At 36.4% G+C, this 22,507-nt stretch overlaps 1 protein-coding gene across 3 annotated transcripts in view; it reads right to left on the reverse strand.

Annotated features, from left to right (window-relative positions):
• CYRIA (CYFIP related Rac1 interactor A) overlaps window positions 1-21,966 on the reverse strand; it is a 36,556-nt gene extending 14,590 nt beyond the window's left edge. Inside the window, exons 1-2 of one of the 3 annotated variants that reach the window (XM_075707465.1) lie at window positions 21,935-21,966; window positions 4,220-4,299 (exon numbers count right to left, since the gene is read on the reverse strand). In XM_075707465.1, coding sequence (XP_075563580.1) covers window positions 4,220-4,289 — 70 coding nt within the window. In that variant the 5' untranslated portion in view covers window positions 4,290-4,299; window positions 21,935-21,966. Of the gene's footprint in view, window positions 1-2,065; window positions 2,095-3,952; window positions 4,029-4,219; window positions 4,300-21,934 lie in introns of those variants that run through there. The other 2 variants (XM_075707464.1, XM_075707466.1) reach the window with 2 other exon arrangements.
• Between the last annotated feature and the right edge of the window lie 541 nt (window positions 21,967-22,507).

Below are 22,507 nucleotides of genomic sequence, written 5' to 3' on the forward strand. Positions count from 1 at the left end.
AGTAAGTGATATATAATCAAATCCAATACGTAGCAGTTTGAATAAGAATACCCACACCAAGATACAAGCGTAAAACAGCAATACAGTTCACTTCCTGGGAATGAAGAGATTCTTTTTCTTTATGTAAACCTTTCAGTAGACCTTCAAAAAAGAGTAACTTGGCTGAATGCATATATAGTTTGCATTTCACCTCAAAGCAAAGGCTTTTTCACCTGCATAGGAGAACACTATTCTCCCTATCACTCGCTGAAGTTACCACAGTTCCCATTCATCCCTGTTTGCTTTCAAGGCTGGATTGAATAGATCTTCAAATTGCTTCTCCTTGCACAGATCCAGAGTAACTGCCTAGCTCTAAATGACTACCGGAGAGCATACAGAACTGCTTTTGCTATACAACGTTAACTGAAATTAATGCTGGATTCAAGCTTTTTCAAGTATGACCATGGAGTTACGAAACTTGGTTCCCAGTTTGGAATGAAGAATAATGCCAGTTAAAGGTGTCATAAGAATTACAACCAATGACATAGACTGCTACAGGACTGGGGGGGGGGGGGAGGGGGGAGGGGCGGGGGGAGGAGATTATTGTAAACAATTTTTTTTTGTAGCCTAAACTTTGCTAGGGAATAATTAAAATAGCTATTTTAAAAAAAAAAAACAACTGGAAGGTGAAATTTTGAAACTTCTTTTTCTTTCATGTTTCTTTCATGATTCTTTCTCATTTTCAAATATAGCACAAGGCAGAATTTTAAAAAACCCACAACTTTGAATTAGGTGAGAAAACTTATTTTTCTAAGTGTTTCTGTTTCTACCTGCTCATTTTTCAAGACCTCAAGAATTGCATAGAAGAAATGTATTGGAGAGACTAAGGCTAAATATGAAAAAATCAGGTTGGTGAAAAATATGTAAGAGAAAAGTAAGCATGCAACTGATGAAAAGCAACTTGTAATTAAGTATATTTTAAAACAAACAGAAACACATAATGGAATTTTTAGAAAGATGCAATACAAGATTGCCCTCCTCAAATTTTTCATCAAAACAGAATTCTGCCCTGGAGAACAATGATGCAACAATAAATTCATTTTTGTTGCACACAACAACTCATCCTTACAACACACTGCCTATAAAATGTGTATTAATTAAGGAGTAAGAGAAAACAATCAAATAAAAACCTACTACGCTGACCTTACTGTGTAGCGTCATGACTGACCTAAGACATCTAAATCTGTACAACTGCTTGCCATCCTTTCCTGAATTTCTGTTCCCATTCATGTGCCACTGCTGGGGCTCTTCCAACCATGCCATCATCCCCATCACCCTGACCTGACTGGAAGAGCACTTAGTAGCTGGGGGAGAGAGTAGTTCAGTAGTAGTTTGGTGAGGTTTTTTTTAACAGCTAGTTCTTAGCAAGTTCATTTTCCCCACATAGCTGTCATTCACGATGGGTGCAATTGTGTGTTTGTACATTTCAATTTTAGCATAAGGCTATGAGACTCTGTGGCAAAGCATCACCCATGGGATGACCTCTGTGGAGCAGTACAGATTAAATCGACCGTCAAATGAAGTTTATGCCTTGATGTTCTTTTCCCAGTTTCTTTAGATAAACACTTTTGTATTACTTTTGACCAACATCAGCCCATAAAGCCTTTGATTTCTGAGGCACAGAGACAGACTGTATCTGTTCTACTCCATACAAGGAAAAAGGCTGTTTCTCTTTTTGTAAGCAATATTTTTGTGGCACGTTGTATGCATAGCAGGAAGAAGTATGTCACACACCCTCCTTTCAGGTACAATACATACCAAATGAAGAGCAGCAAAATAAAAATACCTGGGTAGGAGTATTCAAAAACTCTGTAAACATTTCAGAAATAGTGCTGACAGATTTACTGAGATTTCACTTTATAGCTAATGGAAAAGCGCACAAAAACTAGAAAGCAATATTCTGATGCAAATAATGAAATACAGTAAACACATCAACTCAACATACCCCTCATTCTCTGAATGGCCAACTGCAGTGACCATTTTCATCCATGAACTTGAACTGAAAACTCGGACCACAGAAAGTCACACGTCCAGCAGCGAGCACACAAGCAGGCTCTTATCTACGTCCACTAACTGAGAGTGTCCTTTTACACTGTACGATGGCTAATAAAAGGAGACTAAGGCATGCAACTACAGGCATCTTCAGTCACGTCCCTTCAACACAATACAGTTTTCATGCATAAAAACCTGCAGGACTTTATTTCACAAGTCAAACATTTTAACCTTTTGCTCAGAAGCATCACACTCACTGAAATTCAGAGATGATAGTTTTGTTCCTCTCTAGGTCGATGTGCCTGACTAGCGTGCCCATGTGCTTGCACTAACCACTGGTCACCTTCCGTGGGAGAGGGTGCTTCAACCCCATTTAGTTCTTGGCAATGCATTTTTGGAAAAAAACCCAACCTTTGCTGCCAAGGCAATAAAGCAGATATTTTCCCCTCTCACCACCACCTCTGCTCCACCAAGGCTTCCCACTGCCAGAGCGCCTGTTTCCTGCCAAGTCTGCAGCCCGGGTCAGGAGTACTTTCTTACCATCCAGGACTGATTAAACGTGGAAGCTCAGAGCAGCTGACAAGCTTCGTAATAGCTTGGCAAAGCCACAGAGCGCTACCGAAGCCTTCGAAAGTTTGATAGAAAAAAATTGCGCAGAGGTTTGCCTAAAGGTTTGACACCCCAGGTTTACAATAAAATTCTCAAATGATATAGACAGAAGAGAGAAAGGGATACATGGCTCGCAGTACCTTCTCCTAAACCCAAACTAACCAATTAACTTTTTTTCATCATTTAAAACTGATTCTTCATAATGAGGTAGAATCTCGTAAGATCTAGATTAGAAGATTAAGATATGTGCAAAGTTATAGTCATACACTCTAGCTCTCATCCAAGAAAGCATGTTTGAACAATTTAATGAGATTTAAGTATGTGTTTAAATGACTTTTTGAACCAGTGCTTTGGAGTGCGTACACACATACAGTCTCATGTCAGCAACTTTTTTTCAGAAAAATAATTCAGGAATAAATTATTCAAGAAAACTAGTTCAAGGTGATAAAATGTGTCTCATCACCCGAAATTCTCTCTTAAACCATGCTTCAAAGCAAAGTTATTTTAAGACCACTGGCTTCTCTCAAAACTTTTTTGTTGTTTTGTTTTTTGGGTTTTTTTAAGAATAAAGGTATTAAGAGACAAAACATCACACACTGTTAGCATTTTAAATAAAAAGCATTTCACGTAAGTAGTGGAGTAAGATTAAACCCATATTTAAGGATTTGATGACCAGTTTTCAAGACAATGTCTAGAAGTACATGCAGAGAAACTGTAACCAGCAAAAGTGAAATAGCTTTGAATCAGATATAGATGTGACAAAGAAATTGGAATGTAAAATTGTTTTGCAAACCGATAACCATGCAATTAAGAGAGATGCAATCAAGCACATACACTTTGACCACTTCACTACTTCTCAGCAACTATAATAGCCCAGTTAAATCATCACTGAACCAGGCAAAAACAGTGCCACCTCCACTACTTATATTTTTTTCAGCTTTTTATTTTTATTTCCAATGTATATTTCCATTCAAGGAAACAAGATAAAGAAATTTTTTTTTAACCCTCATTTGTTAAAGAAGGCTGAGATCAAGTTCATCCATATGTAAATTTAACAACGGCTCATAAATGTTTTGAAACTAATTCAAGGTAAGGTTTTACTTGCGTATCTATCATTCTGCCCCCTTTTCTGCTCAGAATGAATTTAAGTAATTTTGTATGGTTTTATAAATAACAAAAAGCAATATTCAACTGAAGTGTAATTTGATTTGTTTGCAAATCCCTTTTGAATTGCTTTATGATGCATAAGCACATGCAGTTTATTAGGAAATAAGCAGCAAAGAAGGCAAGCCAGGCAAGAAGCTTTGCTCACTTTCAAAGTCAAGGAAAAAATTTGGCCCCTGATCAAGCTCTGTGCAAGTGAGAACTTTTAAAAGATTTCCCATTTGGTTCCTGAAAAATAGAAAAGGAAGAGAAAAGGAGTCCTGAGTGAACAAATTATTTTAGAGACAAGGACTTGGACAGATTGGTTGTGCTGGAAAATACACACTGCAAGCAATCAGATTTGAAAAGTTTTCCTCAGTTCGCTGTTAAGTCAGGGAAAAGATTGTCTCATTGTCTTGTAATTGTTTGAACTTACTTTCAAAATCCAGGAAAAAATGTGGATAGTTTTCAATTTCCCTGGTAAGGACCTTAAGAAGATTACCCATCCCAGCAAACCTAGTAAATGCAACAAAATCATAAACAGTTATATACGTAAAACTTAGAATTCTACAACTAAGGGCTTGACACAGTCTGCATCATATATTGAACATTATGGCAAGTTCTGGACTATGAGAAACATTTTGGTGGTCAAATTCTGTGATATTTATATGTGGGGACAGAGAGAGTAAGACCTTGGAAAAATACAGAAATAATTCTATTCAGCAAATTGGAATTTAAACATCAGTATAACATCACAAAGTACAGACAGATATTTATGAGTTTATCTACTTAGCAAGCAAAACAAACTCGGAACTATATTTGTATTTTTAAATCCTTTAAATTGCTGGACTCAAGATTAATGAATACCATTCCAGAGTAAAAAATTACTTGGATTCATTAGCATAAATCCATGTTATTTCATGAAAATAAGTCAATTTAAAGAAAAAAAAAACCCTAATTGTTTCTAATCAGTAAGGTTTTATAAAATATTACTATAAAAATCTATCAGAAAGCTAAAAAGCTTTTTAAAAGGGGGGGGGAAGGGGGAAGAAAGGGGGGGGACACCCCCAAAGAGGTTCAAACTCTATCTTTTTATCTGTTATTCCTATCTTTTATCATCTTGGAAACCTTTGCATTTGAAGTTATGAAAAACTCCCAAAAGGAAGAGTGACAAACTCCCAAAAAAGCAAGTCTCTATGGAAGAAAAGTTTTTTTACCAGTGCAGTCCTTAGGAAGACACAGTATTGTAACACGATGTAAAAGTATAGCTTTCTTGGGCAAACTTAAAACTTTTTCTCAGAAGACATAAAAATCACACCATGAAAAGCACATATAAGGATAAAAAGGTCTGCCTGGAGGGATGTATAAAAATGTAATTTTAGATTTAAAACTCAGACTGAAAACTGATTTTTGCCTCAAAGATAAATATTCTCAGTACTCTAAACCACAGCTCTTGGGGCTCACATCTGATGCTCATCTATTTTTAAGTTTAACTCTTTTCCCACTTAAAAAATCAGACCACAAAAAAAATATTCTAAGCATGTACATGGCTGATACTTCATATGAGGGGACAAAGTTTTTTTCAATTTTTCCCCCAAGCATTACACAAGTATCATCAACCCTAATTTCTATATGCATGTAAGGGATATATTTCTACAGCAGGAAAACCTAGGAAGGTAATGTAAGGCTTGGAGATTTCAAAGCAGTCATAGTCATTCCACAAAATGATATAAATTTAATCAATAATCTGTTCAGAGCACACAACTTCATGTAAACCAGGTTTTTGTTAGACAAGTGGCTTTGTTTTGCATTAAATACTTCAAAATTTTCTCTCCAGAACAAATCCAATGAGCAGACTGTCAAGCCCTTTACAATTAGCAACATCTTGTATATACAATATTGAAACATGAAGAAACATTCTCCATTATTCATAAAGTTACATCCATTTATATGCAGGAAAAAAAAAATTACAGTTTTGCTTTCAGAACAAGATCTGCACTGTATGAACTAAGCCTGACTTTCCGATTAGCCTACAAAGGGAAAAAACGTGCAAACAAAGCGAAATACATTTTATACAGCATTAAAACTTTCATCTTCAATAATTTAACATTTTCATCGCACTGGTATAATACATTTTATCAGCATCATGTAAGAGGGACAACATCATATGCATGCACTTATTTTCCTTTTTATAACCTTCAAAGAAACAATTTATATTATTAGGAAATACTATCACAATCTAAATTACTGGCTCTGTTGGGATTCTTCACTTTCAGCTCTTTTTAAGCCGTATCTTACCTCATTGCCTTCAACCTTCAGAGAGTATCCAACCATTTCTTCTACTGCCAAAGTTAGCACTGCAGCCAGAGACTGGTTTAGTTGATGGCATGCTTCGACCAGCGAGAAAGCTGCTCCCTTTGCCAAAAACCTGCGGATATGCTCCCTCATTTGCATCGAGTAGCTTGAGGTCATGTGCCCAAGCTCTGGTTTCTGATCCTTCTTACAGAAGTACAGCACATCATGACTCTGGAGATTTCCAAGTATGAGTATTTTTCCTGAACTTTTACTGTATTTCTCAGCTTGTTTTTCATTTTATTCCCCTCTCCTTCAATCCCTGTGTAGAAACTGATTCAGCTATTTAGGTCACAAGTATGAAACAAGAGCCCCGCCACAAATTTTATACCCATTTTCATGGTCAGCCTGCATTTTCCAATGATCTCGAAGGCACTGGTTTGACACCATCTATTTCCAATGCGTATCAACCCAAAAATAGTGATATTCAACATCAGCATCTAGAAGATACAGTTCAGGCAGCTGCTAAACATGCCTTACTCCTTTATGATTTGAAATATATATCAAAAGGCCAACCTTCACCTTAATGAAAGTGCTAATAAATATATTTCCTTGCCCCAAACTGAATTATTTTTTTCTTTATAGCTTGCTGCTTCCCAATACTTGGATCTTCCAAACCATCTCTCCCTGGAAACTCTAATAATGTATTCCAAACCTCAGGAACTGCAAGCCACTTCCAGGATAATTTTTAACGATATTTCAAAGTAGCTAATGACACAAATACTGTAAATATACGGCAGTTGCAACAGATATGCAAATAAACAGCTGAGGCACAGGAGCAAATCAGAAAGGTTTAACTTAGGAGCATAAAATTCCATTTCATTAAACTGGAAAGTATTTTATTTTACTTACTGTTTAAGCATTGAAATGAGACCCAATACATATACACAAATACTACTGTTTCAGCACTCCTAAATGATAGCAGCTTCTCTTTAGTGTCCAAATACCTTAAAATTCCAACTTTTAACAGTATGCTTTAAAAATGATGACATGTTGACATGACAATGATGTTTGCAATTTCATGTTTTCTACTGTTTTCCAAACCACTAAAGTTTACTCTAAGATATTACATAAGCATATAGAAAATACTTTCTAAGCTACTGTTGACAGTTTAAAGCTCATTAGTGGATTTTTGATGCTCAACATTTAATTAGTGGCACACGGACATAAATAAACTGTAAAAACAGTAATGATCAAGAAGGTACATTTAGCATTTTGCATTTTATACACCATTATCCAGTCACATATTTAAAAATGTTGATCTTTGAACAAAATAACACAGGCAGGTTTTCTAACACATCGCTTTGTTCCTAAAATTTCATTAATTTAATTTTGACATTCTAGAGGCATTATCTAGGATGGGAAAATAAATTCCTTCTCCTCCACTAAAACAATCAGTTTGTTTTTGAATCGTGATAAAGTACTACCCGTGCAAAACAAATCAAAATGCAATCCTTCAAACCTGACATGGATTTTATATACATATACTGAAAATATACTGAAATATATATTTATTATATACTGAAATAGAGTTTTGAAAATTTAGTACTATATAAATTGCTAAAGAAGTACTAATTCATTTCTTCTTCCTTTACAGGACTAATTTAATCAGTACCAAGTCAAAACCATCAGCATTGCTGTAGCTACAGGAAGGTGTACCAGACAGACAAAGTATTTAAACCTCGTATTAGTGAAAAAGGAGACATTCACCAGCTCAACCCTTTGCTGCTCAGCAGTGCTCCTTTGCCAGATACTATTTCCTAAATCTGCCTGCTTACATTAACATAGTCTAAAAGGCTTTCGTCAAAATGAGCTGGATCAGCAAATACCTACTGCTTAAACTCATTTAGATCATCCTAACGAAGTGGGGCTGGGAGTGTTCTCATGAGCAGCTCCACTGGGAGTTTCAGGAGAAACAGAGACTCCCAAGTTCAGGAGTGGCAATGAATGATTAGGAAAGATAAACTTCTAATGGCACATCCACATGGGTAGAGACAGGCATCCATCCTGCAGTCTGAGGGAACTGTATTGTACTAAGCATATTAGCATCATTAAAGAAGTGGAACTGACCTTACTGCATGAATAATTAACTGTGGTTTCAAAAAACCACCAGCATCTGAACTCAAGATCTCTCAGATCAAATGTACAATTCCAAATTGTTGTGATATTCTCCTATAAATTTTGTTGAGGTGCTTGTAAGGAAACAGCGGAAGTGCAAGATTCAGAAACTGGTTTTATTCTATTAAGGAATAAAATAAAAATGAACAAAGAAATTCTGATTAAAAAATTGTAAGTTTCTTAACAATGATAATCTACTTTGTCTTCTGAAGAAAGCCCTGCATCACTCACTGTTTTTTGTTTGGGAGAGGAAGGAAGATAATTTTTAATTCCATTTTCCAACTCTATAACCAACATTTTTGTCTTGTTTTCCTTCCATGCAATAAACATATTAAAACCACCTAATTTCTTCAAGTATTTGTGTAAGACTAGCTCCAAGAAAATTGGAATACTGCAGTGCTCAGTCATCCACGGAGTGAAAGTACTGGAGCACTTTCCCGTGTGTGCCCCACGCGCACATCCCCTCCTTCTCCCTCTCACTATCCGCATGTGAATTGAGTTCTGCAAGGCTCTGGCAACAGAACGGACATTATCACAGGTAAGAAACCAGGAATACTATTGCTCTAAAAAGTGCAGTGCTGGAGTCAGGAAGTCAAGCATTTTGATTCACGTTCACAGGAATGCCATAAAATCATTGGAGTTAGGTAGTTCTGGCCTTCTGCACAGACATTTATCTAAACTATTCTTAAAGCTCTTCAGAAAGCTCTTTAAGCTCAATCATGATAGTTCATGATTTATTATACCTGACCAGCCTCACTGCCCTTCTCTGTAATCTCTCCAAGGGGTCCAAATTCCAGTGGGTCACTCAACTCTAGGTACAGTGCTCCACATGCATCCAAGTATGGTGCCAAATATAATGAAGGAATTGTATCTTGCAGAAAACTGTGCTTTACACATCTGTCAAATATTATTTGCATGGTTTTATTTTACCCATTGCTTCCCCTTCTGCATTTTGGCAATTCATTAGTCCTGCTTCTGTACAGTACCTTGTATTTATCCCCAAACTCCACAGTAGGGTTTTTTTTTTTTTATCATCTCTCCAATTTTCTTACAGTTAAGAATATTTTCATGGATATAGTAGTATCATTATCTTCAGTTGTTTTACTGGTAAATGTTTAAATTTTATAAACTGTAGTGCACTGATGAAGAGAAATATAGCAACTGATGTTTAATAGTCTCAGTTGTACAAACTGATGTTAGTTTTGAAAAGTGGTATTATTCCTCTATGGACTTTTTAGAATTTTAGAAATTTTAGAAATAAGCATATAACTGTATTGTTAAGAAAAAAAAAAAATTAAAAATAGTCATACATTTGTGTTTGAGATGCTAATTGCAAAAACCCACCAAAGATATTTCACAGTAAAGTACCTACAGTATTCTCTACAAGGCACAGATAAGGGAAAAATACACCCAAGTTCTTTTCAGAGGGCAAGCTATATTCATTTTCCAGGAAAAATCAAATTACCCCAATGCTGGCCTCTAAATACTGTATTTATAAGATTTTTATAACCTAAGTAACACACTCGCATAACAAGATGCATCAAGAAGCAACCTACCCTCAAGGTGAAAGTAACCTGAGATAAAGGAATCATTTCTGCTTTGAACAATTATTTTATTACAATTCCTTGATAAGCAACACTTCAAGAGTTTTTGCTGTTATCTGATATGCAGATTGCAGGACACAATTAAAACCTACAAAAAAGGTGAGGCAAGTCAAAGGGAATTAATAAATGGTTTGTAATGACAAATACATTTTTCACTAATCATAAAATGTTAAAAGAGCTGGCCAACAATATTAGTACCTGTAGCCTCAAGGATTAAAGAGCTTGGCTCGTGGTTTCACTAGAATCAAAAGGTTAAAAAAAAAAAAAAAAAAGATGAACTCAGATGAACTTATAACTAATTCAAGGATGGGATTTTTTTTCTATATGCCAACCCTCACACCTGAACATACTTTGAACAGAACTCCTATATATTTTCAAAGTGCATAATGTCAGAAGAGTCATCATGAAAGGATGAAAACCAGGCAATGAAAATATCTGGATTCTGATTCATAGGTCATAATAAAAAAAAACAAAAACACCACCAACCCAAACCCCAACAAAAAATGTAGAATGGAAGCCAATTAACTAATTAGAATAAAATTATATTTGAAATTAAGAAAACACTGTTGCACTTTGATCCTTCCACCTGAGTGTACAGTAACTACAGTAACCTAGTTTGAATATGGCATCGCATGCACAGATGCTTAGACACAAAACAGGGGCACAATTTACCCGTACACAATAAATGGAGCCTCTATCAATTGATGCTGTTAGGTAAGCAAAGCAGGATGCTAACGTTTACCAAACTGATACACAGGAGAGAGGTACCTTTAGCAGAAACAGAACAGGTTTGGCTAGTTTAAGTGGCTCTTCCTTCAAAACAAAACCACTTCATTTTTTTCCAGGTGGAGTTTGACTTAGTTCTTCCAAACTCTTGTAAGACAAGAGCAGCCACATCATCATTTTCCTCTTAAAGTTTCTTTGTCCTTGTCTCCCCTCACCAAATTCATAGTGAAGAAGGAAATAAACCATCTTAGAACACATTCAATTTTGGCAATCTAAGGATTTGGGCATTTCAAAAGGTATCTGGATTCAACACTTGCGAATATGAGTGAAAAATCTATTCTAGATCATATACATTCTTAGATACAGAATCAGAAACAGGTGTCCCAGGTGAAAAATCAGAAACAGAAAAAAATGTTGCTGGTCCTTTCTGCTTGTTAATGACTGACAATTATTCAGCCTTCTGACTATGCCACATGGAGTATTTTGTACTATACTCACAGAAAATCCATTGCAAGTGTCTGAAAAAACAAGATGAAGACCATCACATTCTAGTTCTTCGTGCAACTATGGTAACACTTTCCTCAGAGTGATTTTATTTTCAAGTCATTTCTTGTGTCAGTTGATAATGGGAATAAGTCTTTGCACGTTAACTTTGCTCTTTATCCATTTTACTTCTCTTTTTAATACCTAAACGCCGGAACAGTACATCTAATCTCAGCCAAGCCAGACATAAATCCTACAGTGACTGTATTTCTTATTGCGTATTTGCTAGTGAACTGCTCTGAATGTGTCAGTATGCAGGACATAATGCATTTTAATGCCTAAACTTGTATTTCTGGTTTGGAGGGTAATAATCCATAAGATATGGATCTGAAGCAGTCTTTACAAGTATTCTTTTCTGGAAAAGGGGAAAGAAGTCAAACAATATCTTAAAAGACTAAGCAGACAATTAATTCTGATCAAAGAAACATTGACATTACTGGAATTAAGATAGCTGTGGTGGACTATATGTATCAATAGCTCAAGATTTGAGGATGAAATATGGATCTTTGTAGGGATTAGTTGCTATTAATTTAAAATACTTCCATTTGTGTAATAATGGTCTTATTAAATATCTCATTACACAAAATAAGAAAACTTGCTGACCAATTTGTGTTACATTGCTGCTGATGGAAATAGCAAGACATCCACTAGAAAAAAAAATATTTTAAAAACCCCACTGTAAATAGACTGGAGGATAATATATACTCTTTTAAAAAATTAAACTTCAGAAAAAGGTAAAAGAAAAAATTCCTATGTGTCTCTGGGTGAGGGTAAAGGAGGACAGAACAGGTATCATCCCAAGACAGCAATGTGAGGTACCACCTAACCCCAAGAAAGTGGTAGAGAAGGTTTTGCTGAACTATGGAGGCATCTGAGTAACAAAAATGGGCAAGAAGCTTCAGGAGGGTTAATTAACCATGTATCTGTACAAGCTTCTGGAGTGATAAATGTTCTTTCTAGAAGATGGAGGAGTTTGCCAGAGGAACGGCTATTTTAGTCTTGTTTGATACTTATGAGGAGAATTAACTGAATATAAGGATGGAAATACAGGAAAAATTAATTAAAAACAACAGAGGTTACTAAACAAGGAGAAAACAGCAAACTAAAGATCATGATTTCAAAAAAGCAGTTTCAGTAATCTCAGGTATCTGGCCCAACAGGTCTCTTGTAAAGTTGATTTAAGGGATAAAGGAGTGCAGGAAACTCAACAGTTCGGACAATACACAACAGGTTATTGCAATGGACAAAACAGAGACTTAGAAATCAGTATGCCTGTACAAGTACGTAGAAGAATTGAAGGAAGTGAAGAAATATATAAAGGAGGGAGCTTTGACAAATGACTGGAGATGAGAAAAGAGAAAATGCCATTTAGTACCACAAATTTGCTGCGACACTGAAAATCTTAAAAAAGTAGTTATCAGTTGTTACTGGCAAAAAGAAGGATGGTATTTTTAAACAGTACCTGGTATCTCTTACATAGATCTGGTTTTGTTCAATACCTTTAATTAGTGACAGACAGAGAAGAAGAAAATACCCTTCTAAAATATGCACTAAGGTAGAAGGGAATTAAAATATTCTGGAAAATAGGATCATAATTCAAAATCACTTTGATAAACTGGAGATACTATACAGAAGAAATTCAGTAAATACAAATGTAAAATACTCCACTCAAGGTAAAAACCAAATCAATCCCACAAATGCAGATGGACCGGTAAGCAGAAGGACTGAGGGAATAAATATTTAATCATTATACTGGACTACAAATTAAACATCAAGCAGGTTAGAAAGTTGCTAAACTCCAGCATTTTTCAAAGATTGCTCTCACAGTCAAGGGACGAGGGGACTGAATATTGAAAGAGATTTTCTCCAAAACACTAGTCTAAATCTGTAATTATGCAGGAGTTACAGAAAAGTGTAAATTCCAATAAAATGTCTCCTTTTTTCCTAACTAGCTTTGTGTCATTTTTTTAATCCCTTCTGATATTAATTCCTATTCTTTCACATTAAATACTCACACATTCAAACGTATAGGGGCAGATTAGGTCCATGGCATTTTTCTGCAAAACAGCCTGCTATTTAGCTAATAGACAAGCACATTAGCCCTCTTAATGATGTAAACATAAAGAGATTCTTAATTTTGCATTGTGCCCGATACTTTAAGCAGCACATTCCCTAGTAAATCTATTTTCAACCGATGTGTTTTACTTACAATGCCGAACAAGCTTTTGTGCCCCAACATGAGCTGCTAAAAACCACTGCAATTTTTTTCACATATTAACAAGTCTGCTATTTGCCTAAGATGACTAATAAGGAAGGAGTAGTGTGGATGGTGCTGAATTAAAACCGTCCTTTTAATTAAAATTTAGATTTCTTGTAAGCGTAAATGAAAATTAAAGTAACATACTGACCCTGACAGGCTCCGCAGTAATTAATTCCAATCGCTACTGGAAGCTAGTCCTAGTTTAGCAATGAAATTTGCACAGTAACTTTTTATTAAGACAATAAAATTGACACACAGTAGCGACTTTCCATCCTGCTCCTACTTTGCTGCAAAACCTATTTTTAGCTAATTGACAAATTTGGATGGCGATGAATCACAAGCCCATCTATGACACGGTTCGCTCCCTTCCCGTCGCAAGACGCACGAGCCTATAGGGGCCCGTTATACAAAGAAGACAGGAGCATTGTTCAACCACGCGAGCAAAGTTCAACACACGCACAAAAGCGGACATTGTGCGGTTGTTTTGACAGCCCTCCAATGCTGCTGGGTGGATTTCCCGCGACGGAGACAGGCCAAGCTCGCGGAGCAGCCCGCAGACCCGCGCTCACTCCGCACGGCCGGGCACGCCGCTGGACCAAGGAGCAAGCCAGAGGTTGCGACGCAAAGCCCGGGAAAACGTATGCGCTGAAGGAAAAGCGGTTAACTCATCCGAAATGCCTGTTACCTTTATGCCTAGGGAAAACGCCACAACGAGATCTAATCATTAGTTTCGACATGCGCCGAATCACCAGCGCTAAGGGACGTCTGCAGGAGACGCACGCTTCAAAGTGAATTTTTGCAGCGGCTACAGCTCCAGTATCAGTGGATAAGTTTCTCCCTTTTCCTTACTTTTCTAACTAAAGCCAAACTAATCCAGATAATATTTTAATAACCACATTTCAGAACAAGTAACAATATTAAAAAAAAATCACATTGCTTTCCCTTTCCTCCCACCGAAACTCGGGATGTAATTTAAAAGTAACCGTGACTGCATCTAAAATGATGAAAACCGTCATTTCTGCTGGAACACTAAAGAGTGTATGGGTAACCAGGCTTAGCAGAGAGTGGAGTCCTAGCAGGGCGTCCCAGCCCAGCATCTCACACGTGCTACGTCAGCCCCTGGCAGCAGTCCCATTTTCGCCATGTGAACAGAAATACCATTTTTATTTGCCCTTATTCAGGAAGTTTCAATGAGCACTATTTCTTCTGACGTTATGCAGCTGACTAAAAGTTGAGAAAGAAGAAATCTGGTTTTCCTTTTGTAGTCTCTGCCTAAAACCCAGATACACGGGATGAGATACACTAGCTTTAAAATGCCAATCATCTGCAATCAAAAATGGAGGGAGGTAGTTACATCCAGTGTTTTCTTATTGCCTCTGTTGAATACCCCTGTTTGAAAGGCAAATCAAGCCTTTTAGAATGAGAAACTATAGAAAAGACACTATATTTAGGTTTAGAGCAAAATTTAAAGTTTTATTTTTACAAAAAGGATCTAAGAGCCTTGTTGGTTTCATTTGCAGTTGTAACTAACTCCCTATTCACACTTTAGTAGAGGTGACATAAGTCAAATGTAAAAGAAATACACCCTCATAAAGGCATCATTCATTACTTCCTAACAAAAAGTCAATTTATAAACAACTATTTAAATAGTTCATTTAAAAATATTTTTAGAAGCAGCCATGTAACTTGTTAAAAAGCTTAAATTGTGTAAAAATTACACATGCATACACACAAATGCACATAATGTATATACATATACAAATGTACACAGAGCGCTGCAAATCAGCATGTTTAACCAAGAACTGAGAAACAGTTGCTAGTTACAGGGGAAAAAAAATAAGATAAATCAAGATTAAAACTGTAACACAGTAATAGAAATCAAAATTAAAATCATCGACTTAACTCTCTGCTGACCTGAAGCCACCTACTCTAGGTGTCCGGAGACAGAAGCACTTGTACAACAGAACAGCGTACAGAGTTAGGGGGAGGAAGAAAGCCTGTGTGATTTCAGCACTAATGGGGTCTTAAAACTTGGGTTCCTCTTAGCTCATGACCTAGATGACGTGAATTCTCCGGAGGATGGGATGGGACAGAAAAAAAACTCAAGTTATTCCCAATTTCATGATGAACAAATGGACGATAGAAATTTTCTGAAAAAGATGTGTTAGCCATTAATAAAACCATTTTGTAATACAGCACTGAAACACAGCTCGAAACTGAATTGTTTTCTTCCTTCTTCTCTGAGCCAATCATCATTTTAGCTGCAGTTCATTCAACTGACTTACTAATAAAAACAGCATAACTGAAAACTTCAGAAAAAACCGAGAGATTAAGTAAAAAAATGGTCAGTGACTGAAGATTATCGGGGCTGATGGGAAGTAATGGAAATTTACTTAGGGGGAAAAAAGTTCCAAGGACACAGTTTAAAGACTGAAAAGGAATGGAAAGACGTAAATCAATATATGTTTCAAAAGTGCAAAAAACCTTTTCCATGAAAAAGACATTAAATTGCAGAGGATAGTATTTTACTATAGAAAAGATTTTTGATACAGTGATATTAGAAAAAATATACATATATACACAATATATTCAAGAAGTAATAATTGTAAATGACAGTGGCAGAATAGACATATGGCCTCTCTCTCACCTTTCTGATATTCCAAAGCAGAATGACTTGAAGTCTACAGAAGTCCAACTAAAGCAGACTCCCCTTTTGTGCATGCCCTCTGCAATGTCATCCAAGAAAATGCACTAACTACTTTGAATCAGGTCCTTTTCAATTCAGCTCCTGAAGAATCAGCTTGTTCTAGTTCAGTTTGCCCACCCACCAATCTTCCAACCGTAAGTGCTAAAACCAAGCATTGCCTAAAACACCAAAATTATCACTATACTACCAATTACAGTTCATTAACCTAAAGAACCAGTGCAAGATGACCAAGATTGTTGTTTTGTCTTTCCAATCAAATTAAATATGCAAATAAGATCCTTATGTTCCTAGAAGAAGTTGAAAATTCTGTAATCTGTGATTCTGTGAAAATGTAGGAATCATTTAACACCAGGTTGGAAGGGACTGCAACGATCATCTGGTCCAACCTTTCTTGGCAAAAGCATGTATTTTAATACGTATTTTAAGAAGCTTATTTTAACATGCTTCATCCAGAAACTGAGTTGGCTGTCATAAACTTCCTAAAATGGCTCAATAAAAGGTTCTTTGGAAACATGCTATGATCAGCATATTCTAGGCAGGAGGAAAACTCCGACACAAATCAAGATAGCTGTATGCTACCTGATTCGGTTTTGAAAAAAGGCTGCAGTTAAGGCTGTTATCCACTAAGTGGCATTATCAACACAAACACCTAAATTTGACAAAAAATAATCATAGTACAGTACAAACTATACTACAAACAAATTGATGGAAAACGTTTTCCTTGGATGATTAATTTTATTCAAGTTTGTCAGAAATTTAGGCATCATTCCAAACAGTCAAATGTACTATTAAACCAGCATTACCAATTTACTTCTCACATCAAGACATCTGTAACCATTTAGCAGAATGGTCAGGTTAGAAATAAAACTACCAGGACAGACATCTTAAAGAAAGCAACCAAAATATCAGAGTAATATGAGCTCAAATTAGACACATAAAGGTATAATGTATTTTTAAAGTAGCTGCATTTTCAGAAGTGCCGTACACCAACAATTCCAGTATTTCCTGTTGTGAAGTGTGAAATCACCAAAAGTCACACCAGATGTTTACTTTACTTTAAATAAAACACTTAAAAAAAAAAAAAGTAAATCTAATAAATAGATAAACTGATGCTATGTGATACTAGAAGGCACTTTAAAAATGACTATAATTGGGAAAGTAAGAAAAGTATTACGTTTCACTAATTATTTAAGAATTAATTTTCAAAATGTTACTTAAGGATTAATGACTGTAAATAGTTTTTCGAGAAATGTTTACTGGAACAAAGCATTTAGGAACAATATAAATACAAGAAAAGAGTATTAGAACAGAACTCTCATTCTAAAATAGGTTTCCCCCCCATTCCCATTGTTTGTCCCTGGTTTTTATCACTGCCAATTTGTACATACATGAACAGCTACTGAAAATAAAGGGGGGAAAAAAAATCAGTATTACTGTATACAAGAGTATACAAAAACGAAATGAGCAACTACTACTGTCTCTCTGCCTCTTCAAAGCATATTTTTTAAGCTTGTGAAATGTCCTATATATGCACTCAAAATTCTGAGCATACTTCAATGCTAGAAGGATCAAGACATTCCTTTTTTTTTTTCTTTTTTAAAGTGATTTTTTTTTTCCCCTTGCTGGCCACAGAGGAATTGCATTAGGACATAGTCCTTCTTCCCTACATCCGCCTACGACAAACATTCGCTGCAAGTCAGCGACTCCAAAACCAAATTGTTTACAATTAATTCAAAAACCCATTAAAAAAATTGTTTCTTTGTTCCAGTTGGAAAGAGAGACAGCCAGATGTGTGGCTTGTTGATCTTGCTCTTTTCTGACCTCTGAGTGTAGGAGGAACTGCAGCTGAGGAAGGAAGTCAGCAAGTTGTGTTAATGAAGGTGAACATTGCGCAAAAAAAAAAAAGTTTGCAATTTTTTTTCATGAAAGAAAAATCTCTTCAAAAGAGTTTTTAAACTTAAAAAAAGATAATATAAAGCCTTTTTGCTATTTGTGAAAAATTAGAGCCTTTGTTTCAGAAGTCAATAGAATCTGCGTCTTTTGCTACTTTTGAAAAATCCTACCCTTAATTTCAAGAACTTCATGAAGTGTCACTGCTGTAAATTAGCAAACACGTCATCATTAACACCTGCCGGGAAATCATCCTCTTTTGAGGATGCAAAATTCAGGAAAAGCATTTTGATTTTAGGCTCTGACTGAGTCACGGTCTACCACTACAGACCAAAATCGGGCCTAAAGCTGAATTCCAGATTGAATGTGCCCCCTTCTTTGGAAAACACATCTGGCCAACAACGCACGGCAACAAACTGCAGTTACCACAGTACCTTTCTTCACACTTCTCCCTGAAACACGCTTACGCATTATATCTGTAAAATACCTGGCAGTGAATTAACTAGTAATCTGTGTTGAAAACTTCATTACATGGCACTCCTTCAATTGTACAGAATGCACCTGTACAAGATACTCTGCGAGCATAAAAAAAGAACACTCTTTCAAAGACTGCACATTAACAGACATTATCATCTTGTTTCTGAGCTCTGAATTACTTGCATTTTAGACATTTTTTTAGAATTCTGAATTTCTATGATGACACTGCTCCTCATTTTACCACGGTAGCTGAAAAGTTAGTAAAAGTTACCGTACCTGAGGCGATACCTAAGGACACATTTGAGCGTGAAGTACAAATTCACCCCAGAGATCCAGCTTTAGATATTAATTCTGGCACCTAAGCATCAGTCCGGAATCTTTATGCAGTTAGTGAAGCTTCCCAAATGTACTATAGGCATCCAACTCAGTTGTCTGAATTAGGTTAAATGTTTGATGTTGCTCTCCCTGCACTGCTATCTTCATCTTAACAGCTCACGCTAGTTTTGATAGAAACTTATGCCTAGTTCTTGTCGACCAGTCACTATTTTAAGAATATACTTACCATCTGAAGACCTGAATAATATCACCATAGTTCATCCTTCAACTTAGTTTGCTATCATATTATTTAATTAAGAAATTTTCCTATATATTCTTAGAAAACAGGAAATTGAAAACGAAAACTCGTTTACTCTCTTCTCACCCCACGGTCTCCTGCCCCTAAGATCATTTAAAACCCAACATTAATAGACCATCATACCCATGCATATGTACACACAAAACCATTTCTGCAAACAGTTATACAAATATTTAATCTGATAAGAAAATTCAAATGCTGGAAAATTAAAACAATATTTTATGTCATACTTTTGAAAACAATTGTAAGGGATACTGGTCATTTTAAAAACAGCCCAAGAGAGTCTATCTTTCTCTTTGCACTAAAAGAAATGAAAAACCTTACCATGTAAGACTTTCAGCACAGCTCAAACAGCTCACCACTATAAGCACAAAGAATTGCTTCTGATGCATTAGAATTTAGAAATTATTACTGGCTTGTCACTGTCATATTAAGATTTTATTTGCAGAACATTTTCTTTTAGAAAAAAAATTGTTTAGATGCTTCTACAGTCCATATTGTCATAGTCTTCTGAAAGAGTCAATCTTTAAGGTCATTAAAGGCATATTTAAGGGCTTCATTTTGAAAAACTAACTTGTCTAATGGTAAAAGGTCTCTAATAGCAAACAGTTAGGACTTCAAAAATATATCAGGTAAAAAAAATTACTAAAAAATTTTCCTACCAGTTGTAGTTCCTACCAGTTTATTATTTCCTACCAATGGAATTAATAAAAGCAGTGAACTACACTATAGTAATATTAACTTTCTATGGACTAAATTTAAAAGAATCTATAGTTTAACAAATCTCTATTTCCTCATTTCACACTCCTTGTTTCTCATCATTTCCTGTTTCTTTTGACATGTTAGAGTGTTTATCTCCATTCCTACCATTTTTCCTTTTATTCTTCCTTTTCACTCTACTTGTCCTGTCTCTTAAGAGCTCCCTTCACCTCATCCCAGTCCCCCCCACCACAGTGGATACGCCCATCCAGAGCACTCATTTTTGAGATCCTCTCCAGCTCAGAAAGATCTTCCTTCATTTAAAAAGTAGAATGGGCCTTAAAGATTAGTTGAAATGCTATCTTTATAAAATTTAATAGGTATGCCATAGACATAATTCCTATTTTAAATTCCACATGACTGTAACAAAATAGAAGGCTGGAAGGCCTTTTAAAGGAGAAAATAAAGTGTAAAAATAAAATACACAAAGCAGCTTCACTGGTTAAGTATACAATCCTTACAAGTACCACATCATTAGTTTACAAGGCAGAGAAGAATAATTTCCTACTCTGCAGAAATTGTCAAAGCCATGACTATAGCCTTTAATGTGAATAAGTCTTTCCTTCCAGCCCTCACATCCACCTTCTCCCTCAGACCCGAGTTTGTTCCCCCATCCAGTGAAATGAAACAGGAATACTGCCATCTTGCAACTATGCCGGTTCCACTTCACTAGAATCCTTTGTGGCCTTAAATTAATGAATCTCTACACCTTCCAAACTCCTCTGCAGACGGCTCTATTCCTTTTGAACAAACATCCGCAGGATTAGCAAACACCTTTACTTTGATAGACTGCCACTGAGATCCCTGGGTTCACCTGGGTACTGCAAACCTGCTTTGGTAGAAAGCCAGTCAGACTGGTATGTTGGGCTTGTTTTTACCTGCAATAAACTGAAGCTTTTGTGGTCATTTCCCCACAGCATCGCTTGTTGGATGCCTCTCATCGCAGCTGAATCAAGGACAGCATTCACTGTTACTAACGTAGCTTAAGAGTCCTCTCCATACTTGATGGCTTGCTTCCATGTCTCTGAGAAACCACCGGATGAAAGCCACCACTTCGCACGGCCTTACTTCCCACAATAAAGTAAGATATTATTCCCTTTCAGATTTTAAGTGTTACACGCCGCAACCGTCCAGCTCAAATGCCATGTCTGCTTCACGTTTCCCAGCAGTCCAGAGAGGGCTGGCACACAGCAGCACCTTTGGGTCAGAACCACCGGAACAGTCGTCTGCGGCTTGTAGCCTCAGAGCTCCGGCGCAGTGCTGACCGCAGCTTGGCTGCATGTGAAGCGTGGCACTGAGATCTCCCTTCTGTTCCCTACAACCTACGTGGTAAACACGAGCAGCAAAACTGGCACGACCTCCGTATTTCACTACGAGGACGAAGGTAATCTTCAGTGACAAATACTCTTGTAATTACATCTACAGAGCAAAACCTTCTAGCTCTTCTCTATCACCCTCTGCTTCCTCCTCAGATATTGAAGTCTGCAGCTGTTCACAACCCCTTTGGAGTCTTCCTCATGTATCAAACCTTTCCTTGGAGCAGAGAAAAGGGATATGTTTAAAACCAATACGACAATTGCCGCTGCAGGTACTGGCACTGATCTGCTTGCGTTGACACCAGTATTTGGTTGAGTCCACAGTGAGCCGATGCAGAGGTCTAACTGACAGAAAATTAATCCTCCGAGAAGTCTTTGCAATCCTGTAGATTTTAAGCAGCAAATTCCCTAACCACCAGCACACCCCGGATGAGTACAGGTGTTGATGCAAGAGACGGGGCAGACGGAACTGAATAACCACTGTGAATGGCCACAAGCTAATCAAACAACTACATACTCAATCATAAAATTAAATCCCATACAGAGACAGACCATGCAGAGTTGCTGATGTGGTTTCTCCCAGGAAATATAAAAATTTAGGACAACTGAACTATTATTATTTAAAATCTCAAATAACATTGGACTCATTTGTCAAAGACATAAACTCTGTACAAAGTAAAGTCCAGCATATTGCACTCCAGCTTTCTCACAATTCATGTGTAAAAGAAAGAGGGTACTTAACACAAACACTTGGTTATGTCTTACCTAGAAATACAGTGGTTCCAATTCACATTCAAAAATCCAAAGAGGCGATGCTAAACATTCAACGTCCGTCTGTCACAAAAAACATTCAAGATTACACTTGCGATCACTGTGCTTTTCCCTCTCTCAATTTTCAGATGAAACTTTCTAGCTTAAAAAGGAAATAACCCAGATTCTATCTGTGGAAAACTGAAATTAGTCTTTCAAAAGTTAAATTTGGAACTTCCAAAAACTTTCAAAGTAATACCATTCAAAAATGCTGCTGGGTTGACATGATCAGGTACTTACACTGAATTTTTATCCCATATAATTCTGCAGAACAGATTCAATTTAATTTGGATTTTATAATGAGCTGTTGCCAAGACTGGTACAGCCAAAGGAAAATAATGTTCACTGGTACTGGTATTCACTATATTAAGAATTAAAAGAAACAATAATGAAATAACGAAAATGCAAACCCATTTCCAAAATACTTAGCAATTTACTATAACGGCTACATTTACTTAAAACAATATTTACATTGAAAGAGGTCTGGTATAAAGCAGTTCTAAGTTCAGAAATTAATTTTCCAATCTT

Source organism: Pelecanus crispus, chromosome 3 (assembly GCF_030463565.1).
Source record: "Pelecanus crispus isolate bPelCri1 chromosome 3, bPelCri1.pri, whole genome shotgun sequence".
Classification (NCBI taxonomy): Eukaryota; Metazoa; Chordata; class Aves; order Pelecaniformes; family Pelecanidae; genus Pelecanus; species Pelecanus crispus.